At 41.5% G+C, this 23837-nt stretch overlaps 2 protein-coding genes across 2 annotated transcripts; one reads left to right on the plus strand and one right to left on the minus strand.

Annotated features, from left to right (window-relative positions):
• Positions 1–1420: 1420 nt before the first annotated feature.
• Positions 1421–6342, minus strand: LOC306924440 (kelch-like protein 38). The gene is made up of 5 exons (XM_079502944.1): positions 6194–6342; positions 3585–4805; positions 2897–3038; positions 2352–2457; positions 1421–1937 (listed from the first exon to the last, which is right to left on the minus strand). Exons 1-5 carry the CDS (start codon positions 6229–6231, stop codon positions 1648–1650), a joined length of 1797 nt encoding a protein of 598 aa, XP_079359070.1. The 5' UTR covers positions 6232–6342; the 3' UTR covers positions 1421–1647.
• A 4989-nt stretch (positions 6343–11331) lies between these two features.
• Positions 11332–13342, plus strand: LOC306925243 (protein LRATD2-like). The gene is made up of 2 exons (XM_079503966.1): positions 11332–11531; positions 11713–13342. Exon 2 carries the CDS (start codon positions 11927–11929, stop codon positions 12764–12766), a length of 840 nt encoding a protein of 279 aa, XP_079360092.1. The 5' UTR covers positions 11332–11531; positions 11713–11926; the 3' UTR covers positions 12767–13342.
• Positions 13343–23837: the final 10495 nt, after the last annotated feature.

The following is a 23837-nucleotide window of genomic DNA, read 5'->3' on the forward strand; positions in this document are numbered from 1 at the left end:
AAAAATGATATTTGAATTAAGTGAAATCACTGAATATACCTTTAATGCATCAATACACAGAACATGCACAACCCTAATATTATAATTCGCATCATGGTGCTATATTTTCTAGGAAATGAACAATACATGGCTGAACACCACTTTCATACAGTACAAACAGGAATGTTTTACTACTATTTTATCTAGGCCTTATTCCTCTTTTGAGTAAGTTGGTTAAATCAATCATATATAAATAATCACACTTGTGTGAAGTGAGGGGCGCTCTTATCGTCATACATCATCATACATCACATTCTGTGCTCAACCAATCAAATAATCTCAAATTTGGTACACACAAACACACAAAGCTGGGCATAGGATGGGCTAGTGCCCCTCAACATTTTAATAAACCATGTGAGTGACATGCCCCAAAGGCCAAACTCATTGTATGTTGACTAAACTATAAAAATGTGCTCCTTGGAGTACAGGTCTCCACCAGGCCAAGTAGTAGAAGTCAAAAAAGCCAAAAAGAGGAAATATGAAAAAATCGGACAGAGCCGTCGTGACTCGTGATCACACATGACTATAGAAATAATGTGTACCAATTTGCATGATGTTTGGACAGAAATCCAAAAATGTGTAACTTAGCACAAATCGGCCCCATGGCACACACACACGGACGGACGGACGGACGGACAAGGGCGAAATCATATAGTCTCGGCCACGCCTTAGGCCTGGCAGATACAATGATGCTCTTAGTCTTACCTATATTGAAATACAAAAAGATCATAATCATTTGATCATTAGAATGTTGTGACAATGACTGTTGACAACATAAGAATGTAATGCAAAACATGACCCAAATTAAGGTTCACTGACAAGAGCAGCAAGTTCAGTCCTGTGGATGAACAGCTGGGCACAGCCTTGAATTAGACACTCGGTCCTGGGCTTTCAACATGACAAGGGAAATCTAGTGATTTAGAGCTAGCTGAAAATAGTTCTTTGATCCATTGTGAAGTTAGACGGTTAGAATGTGTTTCAGACTGTCTGGCTGGATAACTTGTTTTTAGAGGCTTTAGTGTACAAGCAATAACAAAATCTTCAATAGAAAAATGCATATCTACAAAGGCCGGGAAAATATATAATGTATAGGAGACTAGACCTATGGAAAAATGCATTCCCTTGGATTATAAATGTTTAGATTACTTCATGTGTGCTTGATTATTCTTATCAGGGACTTGAAAACGGTAAAGCTCGTACTTAAATGTGAGGCAATAATATTGTCTCAAATAGTATAAATAGCCAAAAAGGTAGCACATCCAAAAATTAAACAAACGGCGGACAAAGTACTCACATTTCCATTTCTTTATTGGCACACACCAATGTGCCAATAATTAAATGGAAATGTGAGTACTACTTTGTCCGCCATTTGTTTGCTACCTTTTTGGAATTTTTTAAAGTTCTATTTTTTGATGTATACTGGATTTGGGTTTGGCACTCCACTGAAACCATTGCTGATGCGCAACCTCTTTTTCCTCATTTAGTATAAATAGCCATTATTATATTAAAAACTTTCAGATTGGCTGTCCTTCATATTTGTATAGATAGCATCAGTGGGTTCCATGAAGTAATTGTGAAACCCCTTAATTTAGTTTGAATGACTAATCATTATGATTTTGCCCACATCTGGGATACACATGTCAGAGACACTGAACCGTGGTCAAAAAGTTTATAAGGCAGAGCCCCCTTCGATGTCCAGGCATCTGTATTTGGGTCATAGCACTCAAAATTGTCGGAGTCCTCTATGACGTCATGGCCGTTGACAAAACGTCCCCCCGTCACACAGAGCTTGTTGTTGAGCACTGTAGCAGAATGGTGCATCCTCCTCTCCTTCAGGTTGGCACACTTGATGAACCGGTTGGCCTTTGTGTCATAAGCAATCATTCGCCTGGTGTATCCTGTGACAGCAAAAGCAGAAATTAATATGTTAGAATGTTATTATCCATGATGGGCTAACCGTGTTCAGTGCAGTGAATGCAACGCTGGGATTCAGGGTCAAAATTCCTCTCTCATCAAAAATGATGTCTCTGTATTCTGGACATTAGAAAGGAGGTGTGAAATTCTTATATCTGAATAATTGTGATTGGCCAGAATGAGATGATGTATGATGACGTATGATGATAAGAGCGCCCCTCACTTCACACAGGTGTGATTTGTGTTTGTCTGGCTGTGGAGTGAGGAACACACTGACATGGGGGATTGTTGACTGTTGAGATTATCTCCCTACTCGAATGGAAATGCCCAGTTATCTGCTGTGCAATGTCAATACAGCAGATAACAGAGCTGCTAATATCATTAATTACTTCCGTTACCTCCGATGATGTAGATTTTGTCATCAAGGACAACAGCAGGAGCTGACACATTCTTCACTGTCCTGTTTTCCATTTGACACCACAGGTTCCTGGCGATGTGATAGACCTACAGTACAACATAAGAGTAAAAAAATCACACCCGTGTGAAGTGAGGGGCACTCTTATCATTAGGTTATGTAATGATAATGTAAAATGAACAGTGTCAAAACAAACATTAAATTCTCTTTATTGTTAATGGGATTTAATGTTTGTGTTAGGGACAAAATAAACATTAATTTCTCGTCATTGTCAATGGCGTTTTTAAAACAAACATTGAACTAAAAACAAACATTAAACCTGTATATATAAGGGGCTAGCGCCCCTCAAAAAGAGCATTTGATACCTCACCATTAAATACACTCAAGATTTTGAAGTGTGGGTGAATAGATTAGTGAATGAATGAAAGGAACAAATAAAAAAGCTAAATAAGCTCAAACAAAAAATGTGAATGGGTGCATTGACAAACAAAGAATAATTGAATGAATAAGACCACATTGTATATTTACCTGTATGAGTCTGACAGGGTTCTGCATGCCATCTTCTCCTCCAAACATGTAGATTCTCTGGTCAATAGCAGCCACTGCTGGATGAAGCACAGCTTCGGGCATGGGTGCCATAGACTCCCATTGGTTGAACATGCTGTTGTACCTGTGGTTACATATTTTTGTCAATTCTACTGAATACCGTGACATATACTGTAGGCCTAAAATGTAGGCCAATGTAGGTCATTTAATGTGTATGTGCTAATAGTATCTTCTGCATTATTTGTGAATTTAGAGAGGGGGGTAATATGCCGGCATGCATTCCAGGATAGGGCCTAAAAAATAAGGACAACAACCTTTTATAAGTTGTATTCGTCAATCAAAAGGGGGTCTTGACTTTAACTATTTTCTTGCATCATTAGGTGAGCATTCTTTCTCAAGAAGAAAAAGTAAGGGGGAGCTTTAGGGTTATGTTCTGTAGCAAAGTTACTGTATTAAAGATATAACATGGTGTGTGTGTGTGTGTGTGTGGGGGGGGGGGGGGGTACATTTGTATGAATTGACTATTCAATTCATGGATCTTTCTCAACATAGTATGTGCCCTCCTCTGACCTATAGTATCAGTTCGCAACAGATTGAAAAGGGTAAAGCAACCTATTTTCCTGTTAGAGATAGCAAAGATCAACATGACCTTATAGCAATGCATTCTCACCTTTCTACACTGTTGCACACATGCATGTCAGCCCCGAGGCCTCCGAGGACAAAGATAAAGTGGAGGTAGGAAACGCTCTGGTGGGCAAAGTGTGGTTCCAGCATGGGCTCTGCCATCCGCCACTGGTTGGTCTTCAGGGAGAGAGTGTAGACACTCCTGCTGACCTGGTTGTGCTTGGTGTTTGTTGCCAGGCCCCCTAGAACATAAAGGACACTGTGCAGGCAAACGTAGGAGGCCTTGTAAAGACGAATGGGCAGCTTGGCTAGCCACTGCCACTGCTGGCTCGTCTCATCAAAGATTAAGGCCTCCCTTGAGGTCTGCTCATTGTTTTTCCTTCCTCCCACTAACACCAACGTCTCAGAGCAGGTGTAGCGCCGAGGCGCTACCCACAGCGGTTTCAAGTCAATCACACTGCTGTCAACGTATTTGCTACAAACAGAGAACATGAGACGTCGGACAGAATCGATAAGCTCTGTGCAGAGGGTGGAGGACTGGATCAGTGGATCGTTGGCAATGAACTGGAAGAGGAAGGTCGGGTGGATGTAGCGAAGGCGTACCTTTTTGAATAAGTCACTAATGGAACCACGTCGGGATACAGGATCATGGTGGATCCAAGCCACAAGTGTTTCGAATACCTGTTCTTCCTCTGCACACAGGCTGTCGTCTTCCAGGTATCCCATGAGCTCCGACAGCGAAAGCTCACACAGATCCTCCGATGCGGACACATCTGAGAAGCTCTTCATAGCCATCTCCTTGGCCTTTTCTCTCAAGCTAGTGCAACTGAGGATCTCAGAGAGCCTTATCATGCTTAAACAGTTGTCTGGGCACAGGTGCTCCTGGAGGAAAGCAGAGCAAGCCTCAAAAAGGCAGCCATATTGCAACAAAGATGCCGCTTGCATGAGTGGCAGCACAATGTCCATGGTGATGCTCATGAGTCCCGTGTAAACATAGTCAATGATACCACTCAGAATGGCTGCTGTGATGCCCTTCACATTGATCTTGGCCATCTGACTTTCCATGAAGTTATTGCAGAACATGGCTCTGAAGTACGGGCTGCTGGAGACCAGGACATTGCGGTGGCATGGGATCTCTGTGTAGTCTGAGCAGAGTATCACATCAGTCAGGACATTCTCCTGCCTCAGTCTGTTGAGCTGTAAATGTAGATTGGAGGAGAGCTCTGTATCTTTGTAGTGGAAGATGTCAGCTGGCAGTCTGTCCATGCTGTGAAGAAGAGAGATATGTGTGATGTTTCATTCAATAACAGCCTTGGCCATTAAGGCACCTTGGATTCATCTGTCCAGAGGAGATCAGTACTCAGCATTAGCCAACCAACAACTTTATCCTAGTATTACCGGTATTCACCCACCATACCACATAATTTATTAAAAGAAATCATGTTCACTAGAACATTGCTTCTTTATCAGAAAGGATATTAATAATAATAATAATAAACTTTATTTGTATAGCACCTTTCATACATAAATGCAACTCAAAGTGCTTCACAGGGCAGTACATAAAAATAGCAATAAAACACAGGCAAGCAGTTAGACGGATAAAACAATGGTAAAGAGCAAACAACAAAAAAAGCATAAAAACATAGATGGACGAGAAACAATAGAGAACTCAACTAAAACTAAAACTAAAACTCAATTAAAAGCAAGAGTAAAAAGGTGAGTCTTGAGTTAAAAATATTAGACATGCTTTAGTGCTATAACTACATTGGGGCATTCTAGGTCATTTGAGCATAGGGCTAGCTGCAGCATAGAGCAACAATTATGTTGGAACTGTCTATAGACCAGCTGTGACTTTATGTATTTGGGGCAATTGACAGAATTCTGATTTAAGCTCACTTGTCAGAACCATGAGGCCATGTCCTTACAAACATCACTATGACTTACTGTCAGGGATAAACATGTCTGAGAATAAGATCAAGGTCATAAGTTTAAGTTCCTGTTGTTGTCATAAACAGCTGGAGTATAACTATACATATTGTGATGCTTTGTCATTCACAGCAAATTTAAGGGATACACTAAGTCATAGGCCATATTGTAGCAGATAAGATCATATTATAATTCATGCCACTTGACTATTATGTCAGGTGTATGTCAGCCAATATATTTCCTCAGCAGTCATTTTCTTATTCAAATTTTTATTGGTAAGACCTGGGGCAGTCTGGTGGTCACCGTGTAGACTGTTTGGCCTCGAGTCTAAGTGGATCACAGCAGAAACACAGCAGTCAACTCACTGCCTATGTGTTCTATGGATGGATAAATACATAAATGATTGAGTCATTTGTTTAACCACTTTACCACCAAATCTCTTCACCCAAAATAGCGGATGTATTAGCTAATGTGTCATGTTGCGACACGTTTGTAGATCTGATATTTTCACAGCATAATAGTAACATTAGTGGTTAATATTAGACATTTACTATTAATTACTAATATAACATACCTTCATGATCATTGCTTGACAGTATATAATATCGAATATCCATGCTATGCAATACTGTGCAATATTTCTCTGAACCTTTTACAGTAGAATCAAAATGTATAGGAAACCTTTTCCATCACCATCATAATAGGTATGAATTGCAAAATATTGCTTACCTGTTATTTATTTCCTCTTTTATATGCTCTGCAGTCATATCCTCTGCAGTCCTCTGTGTTCAAAGCAGAAACTCAGTAGAAAATACAATGAATTGACATTTTGCTGTACTTTCTCCTGGTCTCTCGTGTTGATGCTTTGTGTCTGTGTGTTCCAGAGGGGGCTGTCTCTTTGTAGGAGCATGCTGTGCACTGTTTGTTGTTATGATCCCTTTCCACTAGGCACTCATGTCCTAAAAATAGTAACTCTCTTTAGCAAGAATCACACGTGACTATCAACTTTTTCCCAGTATCCCTCTGACTCTCTCTCTAGTATCTCCTGTCTCCTTCTCAAAATTCTCCCCCTTTCTCACTCTCCATCTCGATTTTCTACAGCCCCCGCCTCCTCTTTTAATCCCCTTGCACTCTTCTATTCGATCTCCTCCAATGCCATATGACCCAGCACGTATAAAGAACTGCTGTTAGATGACAGTTTGGCAGCCTATGATGATTAACAGTGTAGCTGGCTGGATGGTGAAGGGGTGGTGTGCGTGTGCTGTTGGGATAGCTGTCTGGCAGGAAGGCTGATCAGATAGTTTAATATTTACTTTGACAAAGAGGATTTGGTTACCAAGGAAGTGGAATAAATACAGAGATGTAAGAATGTCAGAAACAAAAATATATTATATGTAATTTTCTAACTAATGCTGTTTTATTGTTGTGGGCTGTGGCTGCTGTTCAAGGTAAATAATATTTCAGTTCCTCTTCGGTAAATATCTGCACCAGAGATAGATATGCTGTGTAAATAGGTCTTTTTTTTTTTTGTATCTCTCTTCCCCTTTACCCCCTTCTTCTTCCCTTTCTCTTTCATGGAAATGATGGAGCTTGCATAAACAAATTCCACCCACTGTTTTACACCTGTAAACCTGTGCTGTGACAAAGCTGATTCAGATTTTTTGAGTTATAACTACAAGTGGTTCATATATGATGCTTCATCACTTACGGTACACACTTTATTAGCCCGGGCTAAGGGGAGTAGGCCAGATAGGGTGATAGCTAATATCATAATATTGTCTGTCCAAGACCTGAACAACACCAATATGGCAGTACTCTGTTGGGCTATAGCACATATTCAGACATGGTAACTTCTCAAATTGTGCTTCATGATGACTAGTATATGAACATCACAGACTCACAGTGGATCAGCACCATGCCACCATCTAGTGTAGCCTATAGGGTATACGCCTGACATCATCATCATACCCTTATGTTATGCTGGAACGCCTAGTGGCAAAAAACTACTTTCTGGGCTTGACAGTCCAATAGATCCAAAATCTGATTGCTTTAAACGGCGTTAAACTCACTTTGCCGCTCACTTTATGCATGCGCATACCCTCTATATGCCTGGAGAAATGTCTTATAATATTTAGACAAAGTCAACATCAGCCTATCATATGCTATAAAAGCAGGAACCCTCTGTCCTCATCCATTGTTTTCCTCAGTGGGTTGACCAATCAAACTCATTGCTGGATCCAGGTGTTGCCAAGTTAACAAAGGCCTACTATACATAGCCTACTCTATACAATATTCAATTTCCATCACATCTTTTTTATAGGTTTATAGCCTACAAACCAACATAATTACTGAATTTGGACTTTTAAGTACATGAGTTTAGTGTAAACTTGATGGCAGCTTGAAAATAACCTGTTCAAGCTATTGGTTTTGAACTCTGACATAACGTGGTGTGCAATGGACCTCTTTCAGAAGTGCTCTACTTTCCCAGTTCCTCTTCAGTTTGGGGCTCAGTCAGTATCCATTACAAATGCATGTCTTGTCCATGCAAAATCACTTTAGGCTAGGGGGGGAAATGCAAATACACTTTGTTATGTTTTATCAAAAGGATAAAATACAAAAAAACTTGAGAGCTTATTTCCATTGTCGTCCATTGTGATTTGAATAGGAACATCAGGTGGATCCATACATTCTGAAGGTAATAATAATACTGGTCTCAGAAGGTAAAATACTCAACCAAACAGCACCATCTAGTGTATCTGCCTGGAGGAAAAAACTATATCTGCGTATTGTACTAAATCAATGCCATGTAATTTAGAGTTTTAGACACTTACTTTAGGATTACAAAAATCATCAAAAGGGATATATACTGTATAGCAGCATTTACAGATGACAATTACAAACTTTTATAGCAGAGGGGGGGAAAAGGGGGGGGAAAGGGTTGCATCATTGCTTTTTTCATTTGATGTGGTCCTGATGGCACCATCGGTCCAAGACCTTCAACTCTCACTGGACCGGTTCGCAGCGGAGTGTACGGCGGCTGGGATGAGGATCAGCATCTCCAAATCTGAGGCCATGGTTCTCAAATCTCAAGGTTCACGAGTGAGGGGAGGACGGAGAAGGAGATCAGCCGGAGAATCGGAGCGGCAGGGGCGGTATTGCAGTCGTTGTACCACACTGTTGTGACAAAAAGAGAGTTGAGCCAGAAGGCAAAGCTCTCTGTCTACCGAGCAATCTTTGTTCCTACTCTCACCTATGGTCATGAAGTGTGGGTCATGACCGAAAGAATAAGGTCACGAATACAAGCGACTGAAATGAGTTTTCTCCGACGGGTGGCTGGCATCTCCCTTAGAGATAGGGTGAGAAGTTCAGTCACGCGGGAGAGACTCGGAGTAGAGCCGCTGCTCCTTCACCTGGAAGGGAGCCAGCTTAGGTGGTTCGGGCATCTGGTTAGGATGCCTCTCGGGCGTCTCCCTAGGGAGGTCCTCGATGCACGTCCCACTGGGAGGAAAGTCACTAATGTTGCTCTGGAGAGGGAAGTCTGGAGCTCTCTGGTGGAGCTGTTGACCCGCTGCTGACCCGACTACGGATAAGCGGTTGAAGATGGATGGATGGATGGGGGAAAAAGGGAGGGTTCGGCCATAGCCATCATCACAAATGTGATGAGTCATCACATTTTGGAAAAGTGGCTATGGCCGTTTTTAGCACAAAGAGTGTTTTTTATGCAAACAAATGCCTGCAATGGATTTAGAATAATGAAAATCCCTAATTTGACCTGTCACATGCTACTTTTACATTTTGCCTGCATATATGTTGTTGCTGCTGTCACAAAGTTTCCCAAGGGAGTTGGGTTGGAACAAATTGAGAGGTGACAGTAGACACCTTTATGAACACATTTGTGAAGAAAGCTATTGGTAAGTAAGCATTTATTTTGCAGTTAGGTCACACATTTGGCTAACTTTCCTTACTAAACTACATGCTGTTTTCAGTCATTTTCAAGGTTTCACTGAGCCAAAGTAGATAGTGTCCACTAGGTGTCAGGCAAATGTCATGTAGCTAGCTACATTTCAGAAGAGTGACACTCTTCACTCAACTCAACTCAAGTGAAACAAATTATGAGTTATGAGCTATTTACAGAGTGCGACTTTGTCATATCAGAGGAAGTATAGATCAGGCAGAACACAGCAGATGTCAAAACCACTATCCCTGGGGAAACAACAGAAATAAATTAGTGAAACAATTATTTCCCCAGTTGTTTGTTGTTCATAAATACAAAAGATGAAATTGAAATATGAATGAATTTCAAATCAATAGCCTATAACACATTTACAATCAGGGCAAATTGCTACATGTTTGATATGGGAATTGTCCTTCTTGCTCTGACACAGATCACCAACACAATCAGACTGACAGCCAGGAGAAGCCCCCTAGATAATCACTTGTACAAAAGGCTGATCTCACATTCCAAGTCCTCTTCACTCAATGGGGCCATGGGGTATTCCTCCCAGGCCGTGCACAAAGAGATCCATGCCAAGCAACACTAAGAACAGTAATCTAGCTTTGATGGAGAGAACATCCATGGATCCCATGCACAAACCTACAGAGAGAAAAGACGAGTGTGTGTGTGTGTGAGAGAGAGAGAGAGAGAGAGAGAGAGAATGCATGCAAGGTGGGGATAGGATGAGTTAAGGTGAGAATGAGATGGGAAGGTGTGTGTGTGTGTGTGTGTGTGTGTGTGTGTGTGTGTGTGTGTGTGTGTGTGTGTGTGTGTGTGTGTGTGTGTGTGTGTGTGCGTGCGTGCGTGCGTGCGTGCGTGCGTGCGTGCGTGCGTGCGTGCGTTGGATATAGGGAATGTTTCTGTGCCAAAATCTATGGGGAGAGCTGCATGTTGAGAGTAACATCTGTGCATGTATGTATACATGCAGCGTGTGTTCTTGTATTTGTATCCTTCTGAGGACAGAATAATTGTGCATGCGTGCTCAAGAGGAGAAGGGGCCTTAAAGGGCTTACTGTTAGCTGCTTAAAATTCTTCTGATGTAACCTAACTAACACAAACAAAAAAGTGCTTTATGGTGGTAAGATTGAAAGCAGGCCATGGGTCAGCAAAGAAGTGTTTGCCCACTGTTCCCGCCTGTACGGTATTTGTGTGTTTATACTATACACCAGTGGGCAGGGAGGTGTTTCAATAATCGCAAGACTACCAGCGCAAGACTACCTCTGAGGAACATGGCAGACATATACTCTAGGTTCTCTTTATTGCTGCTCTGATAGCTGTTACCAAGGGCACGTGTGTGTGTGTGTGTGTGTGTGTGTGTGTGTGTGTGGGTTCCATGTGTCTGTTCCTGTGTCTGCATGTGTGCATCATGTATTTGTTTATGTCTATTGTATGTATTTGTATGTATGTATCATGAATTTGTATGTATCATGTATTTGCATATGGGACAGAGAGACAGACATGCAGGGAAGGGTTTCAGAGACAGGCGGAAATGAGAAGAAAGAGGTAGAAATAGGGTTGCTCAGACAGGAATTATGCTAATGTGACTGGCTAGATAAACTGTACTTTGGTGACTGTGTAATCTATAGTATATGTGCCCTTAAGTCCTTTAAGTTGTGACATTTTTCGTTTTATTAAACCTTTTTCAGTATCCCTCTAGCAGTGGTTCTTAAAGTATGGCCCAGGAACCCTCTGGGTTCCTTGAGGGGGTATACTTACAAATGGACATGTACCTGCCAGTCTAGAAGTTTGAGAACCACTGCTCTAGTCTAGAGTATGTAGAGTATAGATATAGACTCTCTGGACCATTGTTCAACTCAGAGAAATAAAAACACACACTGTCGCTTTAAATGACAGCGCCTCCCAGTTACTAGATCCTCCGTGAGTTTCAGTGCTTACAGTCACTGTGGACTCTCTATCTCTCCACCTGTCAGCACAGGCGTCCCTACAATATAACCTGCCATACGGCCAACAGCGTCGCTTTGAACCTTCGGACTTGAGATTGGCGAACAATTTGTACCATTTTGCCTTTCGCATATATGCAACTTTGAAGACCTGCATCTGCCTATATCAGCGGTGAGTTTTATAGCCGAGTAGAATGATAGCCTGTGTGAGAGAGTAACAGGTGCGTCGTCCTATGTCACACACCTGTTTGGAATGTAGGAGTCCTATGCAAATGACTTTGACACGAATACACGATTTTGACGCGGGGCTTTGGCATAAAAATAACCATTTGCTGTTCTCCTGTCTTCTATAGGTAACATAGCCTACTTGGTGTTTTTTGAAGTGCCACATCGTTGTGCACACCTTAAAACAGCTTGGACATGGATTACTGGCACCCGGTCCCTTCCCCATTTTGGATTTAGTTCTACTACCCTGGTCGAGTTACAATCCGGCGTTTCCTCTGCCAAGGAGAGGTGTAGCCTGTCCTGTTCTCTTTATTTCTCCTTCATCCACCTTGCAGTGGTGGGATGGGAAACCAGGTCGAAAAACTCACTCGTTTAAGTTACGCTGAAGTTCCAACGTCGGACCCAAACGGATTCGACCCGGACGATGACGGAGGTCCACGCATCGGCGTGTCTTACATCTTCTCCAATGACGACGAAGAGCCGGAGCATTTAGACATGCCGCCTGACAGACCCAGGCTGCCGGATCAAGATAGTATCCCGTTCGATCCGCAGAACGAGCTGCAGTGTCTGGTCTACTACCGCGAGGAGTGCGTGTACGAAAGACACGCCAGAGACTCTATGATGAGCGTCGCTTACTCGGCTGAGAGTCTCCTGAACAAGTGCAGGCTGGGGGACCTGGTGGAGTTCGTGGCCAGCGGGCAGTATCCACACTGGGCCGTGTACGTGGGTGACTTCCAGGTGGTCCACCTGCACCGGGCTGAGATCAAGTGCGACGTGCTGACCGACGCGAGCCAGGGCAGGAAGGGCAGGATAGTGAACGGGCTGTACAGGTACCGAGCGCTTTCTGCGGAGGTCGCCGTGCGCAACGCGCGGGATCAGGTTGGGGCCAGAGACGGTGATCTGTGTTGGAGAAACTCAGAGTGCTTTGCCGCCTGGTGTCGGTATGGCAAACGGGAGTTTAAAATAGGTGGGGAGATACGGATTGGCAAACAGCCGTATAGGTTGAAGTTGCTCTTTTCCGAAAAGAAGAGTCATGTCCTGGAGTTTCAGAGCTTGGAAGATGTGATTATGGAAAAGAGAAGGAACGATCAGATTGGCAGGGATGCCGTGGTGCAAGAGCTCGCCGGTCACCTCAACCTCAACTCTGAAAATGAAATAAAGGATGGTCGTTTTGCCAACTGAGTTGACACGTCACCGAACACAAGATACTAGTAGTTTATATTTTATAAAGGTGTTTTGAAGCACGAGGATGAGTCAACTAAGCCACCAGCATAGTGCTACTGCTAAAGCCAACTGTTGAATAGGTTGGAGAGAACATGATGTAAGTGATTCTAAAACAAAGTCCTTTCCCCAGAGCCCAGCTCGCCAGTCGCCACCAGGCATTAGGAGATAAACTCAAGCTTGTATTGGCCACGATTAATAACTATATCCTATCCATTCAATATTTGCATAGAGGAGCAAAGAAAGCCTCTCTAATAAATGCACTTCTGATGAGGCTGTACTACATCTCAGGTGTGTAAGACGGACTGCAGAGTGGAAAATGTAAAATAAGTGCTTTTCATCAATCATAATTGATTCCTTTGCACATAACTATTGAAAAAGAAAAGAAAAAGCTTTAAACACTTGACTTGTTGTGGGGATATTACCCACAGCCACAAATGTGCACTTTAATTCATTACTGGGTTTTGACAGTTTATTTTTGTTTTGAAATTGTAATGTTTGTATGAAGGTATGGAAATAAATATATATTTGACCATACAGATTTTCTTTTTTCATGGGACTGGCTGAATGATTTGCACTTTTTGTGATTGGTGTGAAATGAATCTCAAATGTGAAAATGGGCCATGGCAAAGGGAAAAAAGAAAATGTAAACCTATAACATCTTAAAAGTCATTAAAAACTGTCAAAGCAGTTATTTGGAGATAAACGGTACACCACACTGCCATTGCAATCCTGTTTTATACCCCAGAGGCTACCTGTTAATGGTCGCTGCCTTTATTTGTGGTTAGGAATGCTTGCTGACTTGCTGTGAAAAAGGGTTTTGACTTTGTAAACAGCTGAGAACACTATAGTACTTGTTATGTTAATTTGTAACAAGTTACTGTTTCTATTCCTCTGCACAGTTTTGTTTATGCCTCCACAGACCCAAAGATAATCTCTATTTAAAAGTTAGGCAACAGCTTTTAAACATTCCTCACCCAAATCTTGTTGGCTCTCAAATAGTCTCTACTCTATTGCATTCACAGTTAAGAATGCAATAGAAAATGGCAGGACATTATCTAAATATAATGCTATTATTGTTGAGTGGTGTAAACCACTCCTACAACTGGCTTTTGTGTGCATAAAAAAATGACCATGGTTGCTATGTTCAAAAAATTTCTGACGTAATTAAATCACACCCGGGTGAACTGGATGACCGTAGCAACCGTGGTCATTTTCTCTGCGCAAAAAAAGCCAGTTGTGAAATCACATCCGGGTGTGATTTCATTACGTCAGATCAGAGCTGATCAGGGTATATAATACCTTCATTACGTCAGACATTACGTCAGACCACAGCTGATCATGCTATATAAAACCTTACACCACTCAGTTCACACGGGTGTGATTTTATTATATACTATTAGGCTATATGGTGTACTGATTATATAAATATGTACAAATGGCATTAACAAGTGCATCCCATATGATACGATGAATAGAAAATGCACAGAAATTGATTACAAAACTAGTGCAGTTGGTTGCAGTTCATACAAAGTGCATATAATCCTATGGATCAAGGTTTGCTTTGTAATGTGGCTGTATATTTCTCAGCTTTAATTTTATTTATTTTCATAGCAAGTACATACTTCTCAGGTTTGTAGAACTTTGTACTGTAGGGTATGAGAAGGCTCACAGATGAAGGCTCATGTCCCCAACTAAGTCCCAAGTGCTTTGTTTATTTATCCATGGCCGCATTTGAGCTGTAATAATTGTACAGCAGGTATTTTCTCACCAGATCACAGATGCCTGTGTTATGTGGGCTGGACATCAAGGATAAAACCCGGCCTAAAGGATACAACCTAAAGGCCAAAACATTGTGCCATTAATAAAAGGAAGTTATTTGGAGCTATAAAACAGTGTGCGGATGTTCTCACCAGACCCATGGCATGATCAACTTCACTCTGATGGAAGCATTTCTTCAAGTCTTTGTGCCTCTATTATGTACCAGGGAATCTAACACCCTCCTCATGCATAGTAACCGCTAAATTATAATTACATCACATCACATACTGTCTGTATTCATGTGGTTTCATGTATGTGGTTTCATGTATCTCCGTTCTGTACATCAGTATGTATAATTTGTATATACACCACGACAACCCGAGGAGGAGATTAGCAATAGTTTGATATGATCCAGTAAATATACGCATGTATTATTTTATGACACTGATTGAATTAATCTGCAGGTGCAAAATAGCGACAGATCACAAATAAATGGGACTGGGACATCAGATTAGATTCAATTATTGAAAGCGATTGGCCTTAAAATAAGGTTTCAAACACCCATGTAGACACCACAGAACCAAAAGGAAGATTTGAGTTTGTCTTGTCGCATTGAAGTCAATTTTGGCCTGTGGCAGTGGAGTGCTTTGTTTTCTTTGGAGGAGAGCCCGTGCCCTTCTGGCAGTCTGGCCACATTACAAATCCCAGGGACAAGCCAGGATTTAATGAAACCCAGCCCATGTTTGCACAATGTCTGTATCTGCAAACTTCTACTTTCAACATAAACATGGTTGAACTTGGAAAGAGTATTTATGCAGATCCTATCTGACCAGCCTACAGGAAGTGGGTGTGTGGTGTAGACATAACCTCAAATCTTCGCAAGATTATATTATCAAACTTGGAGGGGTATCTGCTACATTGCCAAAGGTTGGATGAATATTATAGGATGTTTAAGAATTTCAGGTGATGTCGTAGACAGCAACAGCTGTTCTATCATGAAGCCTTTTATGCTATTTCATTTGTTGTTATTAGTGAAATAGCATCTCTGCTGTTGAGGGTCGTTAGTCACCAGGGATCAGTGAGCTACAGCAGTGAAGAGGGGGCTTTATTAATCACTGCCGAGAGATTGAAGTGTTTTTGTAAGATAAGATAGTGAGATAGAATGCAGTGATTATGCCAGCCTTGGATAAGCATTGCAATGTTGAAAGTTCAAATGAACCCTAAAACCGAATTTGAAAACATTCCCATAATTTGATAATGGCTGATTTCTTTTGAAAATGAGTTCACTTCCTTTTATAGGGCCGTGCAGAGAGCACCGAGGGGGCAGGGGCTCAAACCCCAGAAAAGGGCACATGTGTGGGCGTGCATAGCGCGCGCCGATTTTTGGGGTGGTGTTTTTGTGGGGTCCGTCCCTTGTGCCATTTCATGTCATTGGACAGTAAAATAAATTCTCATTAGTCTGAAACTAAAACTGACTGATGGCAGCCAGCACATTAAAAGTACAATTAATTTGTCAAATGTTCATCTTGAAGGCCCAATGGCACTTATTGGCCCCCCACATAAGCCCTTATTGGCCCCCACTTAAGCCCTTATTGGCCCCCCACACAAGCCCTTATTGCCCTCCACACAAGCCCTTATTGGCCCCCACATAAGCCCTTATTGCCCCCCACATAAGCTCTTATTGGCCCCCCACATAAGCCCTTGTTGGCCACATTGGCCACACATCCCCCCCACACACACACACATGCCCTTATGTGGACTTAAAAAAGGGGCACTTTGAGGCAAAAGGGCAGGGGCTCAAGCCCCCCTAGCCCCCCCTCTGCACGTGCCTGATCTTATGTCTCAGAGTTTAAAATTTTTGGTGTTGTGGGGAACAGTTTATATTTATATAGGGACAGAAACTCAGTTCTTTACCTTTGAAATCATCTGCCATAGGCAAAGGCAGTAGCATTTTGTTTATCAAGACATCTTCATTGTCCATTCAACTGAATCATAATTGTATTTGGGAAGACCATTCTGTTTCCTTTTATTACATTGCACACATAATTAACCATTGATTAATGGGACCGTGACTTGCATAACTGTCTTTCAATTTATTTTAAGCTTTTGTTCAACTGAGTGAAAACTACCACCATATGGTTAATTATTTGACCAGAAATGACTTGGACTAAACAATGTTTACTGTTCAGATGGGCCTTCTGCTGTGTCCTTTCAAGTACCAGTGCTGCAGAACCATGGCTTATTTTCTTAGCCACACAATGGCTTGGGCCGTTGCTTTTCTAAGTCTATCCCTGTCAGTTCAAGGCTGGCATTCCATTTCAAATTTTCACATCCGTTAGTTAGTTCTACTCAGTGAGTATTCATATAACTCACTGGGCCAATTTTTTTAGACTTTCAGATTTAATTTGTACATTGTACATTGTACATTGTACATTGGTGGATGGTTGTGGCAATTGTTATTGTACATCAGTAGATGGTTGTGCGAACTCACTATGGTGAAAGGTATTAGGCCACATGGTAAGTCTTCCCTCCCTCATTATTTCTAGTCACTTTTAACCCCCATTAACTCCTTTAACTCTTCTATTTGACAGGGACCAGCACAGTAGCCTAACAATACTGTTGGTGTGTGTGTGTGTGTGTGTGTGTGTGTGTGTGTGTGTGTGTGTGTGTGTGTGTGTGTGTGTGTGTGTGTGCGTGCGTGCGTGCGTGCGTGCGTGCGTGCGTGCGTGGCTACGTGTGTGTTTTGATTGTATTGCTGTATTGTTGTATTGTGCTTTCTGCTTTGGCAATAAAGCCCAATAAAGCCCTTTGAATTTAATTTCATTGAATTGAATTGTGTGTGTGTGTGTGTGTGTGTGTGTGGGGGGGGGACTCCACGCAAGTCAGGAATGATGTAAATCGGGAATACATGCCCACCCGTTTCTACTCCTTTACTTGATGTAGTCATAGGGGGGATGCAGTCTGTGTTTTTTGTTTTGTTTTGTTCTGCTCTTCCTCATAGACCTACCTGTGGATTATACTAGTGTCAGTTACTATAACATACGGTAACCACAACGCTCGCCGCAAAACACGCCCCATTTTCCTCGCAGACCACTTGCCCCCAGTGGTTCTTGTATTCTTGCATTTGTTTTACTGAGAATAGGTTAGGAATACGTTTAGGGTCATAGTACTACTGACTACTGAGGTTACATTACGTCTAGGAATAAGGTTAGGTTCAGGCATAGTTTTACTGAGGTTACATTTAGGAATACATTTAGGAATACTGGTGGTAACTGTTCCGAGGTCACCAGATTTGAGGGTGAGTGTGTTTTGGGCCGAGCATTCTTGTATTCTAAAATACTCAAAGGGCCCACCGCAGTGGCATCCGGTATTAGCCTGGCTCCAGACCATGGCATAGACCCCGCCCACTCTCTGTGGAGTTTGTGATGTCAGACTTACTGTAGATAGGTTGGTTAGATATGTTGCATTACTCCATATACTGTATGGAGTACCAATATTCAATGGGTAACTATATGGCAACATATCAAATACCCATATGACGTGGGAGTGAACGTTTTTTCGTTTTACGTTACAGTTCGTTTTTCATTACAGTTACCTTAAGTTACACTCGCTGACACTTTGCATCTAATTCCCATGTACAATCCGTTGGTCCGGATGGTTCCCCCTCGGCACTGCACACCCACGTATCATCACCAACACATACGCCAACATTGAAGTCAATTGGCATGTATACTGTACCTTCTCCAAAAAAAAATCACACCCGTGTGAACTGAGTGGCGTAAGGTCTTATATAGCCTGTCTGACGTAATGAAATCATGTCTGACGTAATGAAATCACACCCGGGTGAACAGGGTGAACATAGCAACCATGCTCATTTTTTCTGCACAGACTAACAAAGCCAGTTGTAGGAGTGGTTTACACCACTCAAAAATACACAATTACTGTTAGTGTATAAGGATGTTTTAAATATGTCGTACTACAGACTGATATGCAAATGAACTGTATGGAGATCTCTGTATCTGTCAGTTTTGTCCCTTTTATGCCCATATATGAAGATCCAAGATGTCATCAGTATATGCCCATATATGGGCATGCCCTCTTTTGTTCCAATATATGGAGCTGACTGATTCGTTTGCACCTGATGCCATGACGACACATTGAGGTTAGACAACACACTCCATATTTGGGCGTAGCTGCATTGGGAACTCCTTATAATATGGATATTGCTGAGTCATGGTGACATGAGTGTGACGTCGGAGGTCTGCCTGCCAGCCGGCCTACCGGCCGCCATGTAAAATAGCTCGAACCAGTGCTGGTTATTTAGTTAGGACCCACGACAGTGGTGTTCGATACGAACTTAACCGGGATGTAGAAACCTCTACTTCAATGCTCTACGGTTGCTTAGCCATTAGCCAGTTATTCTATCCCATCTAGAAGACTCGTGCCAAAGGTAATAGAAGCTATCCAATGTATATGGGTGGTAAAGCCAGATACCTTGGTTCGTATGTGTTGACATGTTAGCCAATTTTAATATATAGGATAGGAGGATATAGGAAAGGGAATGAACTAAGTATTAATAGAGAGAGACAGTTGCTTGAATAGGCACTGAACCCAGAGTCACTGTCCAGTCACCAAGAACTGTCTGGTTTTCATGAGCAGGATAAGGAAGTGTTTAAATAGACTAACAACGTGAACCGACTGAATGATCGATCTTGTCTTCAGTTTTAGTGGGTATTTAATCAAGTGTGACACTGAGTGACAGAGAGCCAGGGACAGAAAGGCAGACACTATGTAGAAATGATTAACTCAGAGATAGAGAAGAGGAATCATAAACAACATTGACGATACAAATATTGACAAACATCTTTCATAAATCCTTACACTCTGTGATGCCACTCTGCAAAGTAATAAACGCAAATGGGACTGAATAATGTTGCCTCAAACTACTACAGTATGTCTTGTTTTTCACTTCAATTATTTATGGTTGACTGGGTCGAAATTATTGTCTGTTTCCTTGTCCTCACTCATCTCAGAGCGTCCTTGGCCGCACTACAACATCAGCTACGTGTGTGAGCAGAGGTCAATTACTAAAAAGGGGGATAAACCTGGTATGCCCTATTTTGGGCACTGTCATTGTATAAACAACGGCAAATTTGTCAAAAGAATTGCAGATCTACAAGCTCTCAACGCATCACATAGTGACACGCTTTGAGCTTGTAGATCGACTATTCAACTCACAACTCCGTCGTACTACACTACGAGGTAGGCCTATCTGTGGTTATTATAATTTATGCAGAGCACGACACGGCAGAGACGAAGAGTTCTTATAATTGTCTCACTGTGTGCTGTGTAGTGTCAGTAACAAGGAGCGGTTGCACAAAATGATATGCAACCTCACAGACCTCGCACAGAATGTGAATGCAGAGATTGTCTACTCTGTTGGCCCACATTGCATCAACTTGTCAACACAACAACCGATGGAAGACTACAGCATTATGAGCATGCAGTCTGAAGCTGACACCATCTTCTACACCGTTTATGCAGGCTGTGATGCCAAGTTGCCAACTCAGGTTTCTATGGCAAAGGAAAATCATCAGTGTAGGACATGGTGGCAAAGAGCTCTGTAAATAAATTTACACGCTACTGGATGGCGGCTATCTTGAATTCCGGGGCCAAAACGAGGTCTTGTGATTAAAATGGTGTCAGATTTGGAATCCTCATGGTTGACTTGAAAAAGTGTCTTAATACATGATTCTAGGTCATCTGGATCAAAAGTAAATTTTTGGCTATGGCGCCATTTTGAATTTGGCCCTCTAGCAAAAAATGCCGGGATTTTTGCAAGGGACATGGGGGCTAAATCTTTCAAAAAGGGTCCACAGAATCCAAGTCAAATTATGCTCTAATCAAGCCCCGAATATCGCATACACATTTTCATTGTAATACAAATCAGCGAAAGACAGCAGACCAAACCAAACTTTGTCGGGGCACAGGGGACACATGACACATCTGTGTTGAAATCTTACATTGACTTTCAGATTACTCAAGTTCTTCTCAGAGTAATGGACTAGAGCATGTTTGAACTCATCTCTTCCATGTGACACTGCCGCATAAGACAACCGAGAGCTGGGTCTCAGTTACAGCTCTTCACAGGCCTGGAAGCTTATTGGCCTGGAAAATGTCTCTAACTGATGAATGGCAAAAGAACATGCAGCCTTAGACACACACACACACACACACACACACACACACACACACACACACACACACACACACAACATCATACCTCAGTGCTAGCCTCGCGTAGCGATACTAATATCAGGCTGGCTATGCAAGGCTACCTCAGTGCAATCAAGTGTCCCCATGAAGTTGCATTTTAACTAATACAAACCTGTGACCTAAAATGAGCTTGGCACAACTGCTCTAGCACCACTGTTCTGGTCATTTCCATTTGTGTGCAGTGGCGTGTAGGATTCTAGTCTTGTTCAGTTGAAAATCAGTTATTTTTGTGGGGCACAGGAGCAATATTGTACAATGAATTATAAATTATAGCCTTTATTAGTCTGTGAAAGTGTGAAGGCATGGTGGTAGCAGGCATGTGGTTTGCACAGAGCATGGCCCTGCAGGCTAGATGTTGGCTGCTGATAATGAAGCACGCGGTTGGAACTAATGGAGGCCAAGCCAATTTACTCTCACTCACTTGTCTGTTATAACTAAATCAACTGGATCGACAAGAGCTCTGAGATGAGCTGCTGTGCATCTGCATCCTTGCTGAGTCTAGACAGCCGCCTGTGGGGAGGAGGAAATGCACGAACAAAAGACGTGACAAAAAGAATGGATTATAATATTGGTAATAAAAAAAGTTTACCATGTATTTGAATGAAAAGTTTTGGAGGGAAGTCACAAGATCCATTAACATCACTATAGGAAAGTCTGTATCTTAACACTCTCACAAGCCAGACACATTTTTTCTTTTCTTTTTTTAACTTTGTTTTTATTTCAAAAAATGAAACATGAACAATGAAACAGAAATCAAACATAAATGTGAATGCAAGAAAACAAAAATACATAACAAAAACAGAGACAATAAAAGAAATCCAAAGAAAAACAGCTTGACAAACTTCAAAAATACAGCATTTTTCAGACAGTATACAAGGCAAGGCAGGGAACAGCAGGAGACATGACCCATAATATACAGCAGATATCCAACATTAATTGTCACAAGCCCGGCCTGCATCCAGCCCTTGCTAGCCAGACACATTTATAAACAAAGCAGAACCAACTTTCCTGTTTTAAACTGGAAAAGTGTAGAACTCCATGGCTTCTGGAGATTTGTCACTGCAACACATCTTACCAGGGTAATTGCTGTTGTACTGCAAATGGATTGGTGTCCCCTGTGTGCTGCAGTTTATTGCAATATAATTATGAGACTAATTACAAAGATGTATTACAACCCCCCACATGCACACACATGTGCGAAAACCACAATGTGTACACATTCACACCAATCAGAAATACCTCTTACTGTAGACTATGATTAAAACCTTGTTGTGCTCAGTGAATTAAGCAGGCAATAATGATCAGCCTCACTGAGTTAGAACCGGTAGCATTCACCCTGTATCATTTGTAGAGTGTAATTTCGTGGGTTTTGGTTTGAGAACAACAAAATCTCTGATTTCTTTTCAACAGAGACCACAATAAAGTATAGCAATTACCCTGTATTCAAAATTCTAAACCTCACATTACAATAAGGACCATTATGGGCTTTAAATAAAAGCTTCACTCGCAAACTCTTCACTCGCAATTAAAACGAAAATAAACGCTTCTCTTCATATTTCTGAGTCCCGATTGATTACCTGGCACAAGGGTCAACAGGATCAATCAGGGAAAAAAAGTACAGTAGCTCAAAACAAATTCACTATACACCACCATACATACAGTCTTCTCTGACTCAGTGTTGAAGAAGTTACTTTCAAAATGTAGCCTAACACATTACTTATTATTACTTTATTACTTATTATTACTTTATTACTTAGTATTACTATATTAATATTTTTTAACGGTACATTACACACATTACACTAATAGTTTAGTTACTTTTGCATTACTTTCACAAAATTGAGAAGAGAAGAGTCAAAGTCAAACTTTCAATGTCATGATGACACACAAACGACCCAGTGCCCTGACTGCCCTCTATCTGTGCAAGGTATATATTGTGAAAAATCAAATGATAATCTAAATAGCGAATAGCGGATTAACAACATCGTCATTAGTGTCAGACTTGTGCATAAATGGCAAATGAACTGCGTTCTGCAAACCATGTTACAATGTATTTCACGTTCACTGACGGTGGAGGAAACAGGAAACGATATGCAAGGCATCAAGCTGCTCATCGGACCAGTTAGCCTGCATGTATAACACCTTAATTATATATTAGTAACCATTAAACCATAATAATGAATATGAAAAAACTATTACACAAATGTAGTATCTTATTGTCAGACTAATTTGTTAGTAATTACCATGTACTGGTGCTCAATAGATGTGAATGATGTGAATGTGCGAGCTCTGTAATTATTTTAATTATTTATCCTGACACCTGAATTACCTGAACCAATAAAGGTGTACACTGTTTATAGTAAACATTAAACTACTGTTCCAAAATTGTATAGTGAATAATTGAATGTGTGAGAGAAACAAGGGTCCCCTGTATAGACATTGCATACAGCATACACAGTACACACCCACACACTTCCACACAAATACACACACTTTCAAATACACCATTCCTCTGCATCTCAGGGGACTATGAAGGACAATGGTGGGACTATGTATGCAAGGACAAGGTGTGGCTTCTCTGGCACAGTTGGATGCAGACCGGATCATATATTTGTGCACAGTAGGACACAGAGGTCTGGATTGAGTCTAAATGAACCACTTATAACTTGGACGTGAGCATCTCGCTGATTGGAGCACGTGGTCCACGTGGTGCAGGTGAGGAAAAGCACAAGATTTCACAGAAGAGCTCATTCTATTTTCATTTTCAACGTCAGACTAAAAGGGTTGGCGTTTTACTCAGCTCTGTGAATTTGAAATAATGTTTTTTGATGAGGCACAATCATTTAAAATGTAAAATTAATCCTTTCCACATTCACATTGGATTGACAGGAAAATGACACAAAGAGCTCACTTCTGTCTTTCATCAGACTTTCATCATCTCTAACACCCCAAAGGAATTGCAATTACTGTACTTCAGTTACTACAGTCGATTCAG

This window comes from Electrona antarctica (genome assembly GCF_951216825.1).
Source record: "Electrona antarctica genome assembly, chromosome: 6".
Taxonomy (NCBI): Eukaryota; Metazoa; Chordata; class Actinopteri; order Myctophiformes; family Myctophidae; genus Electrona; species Electrona antarctica.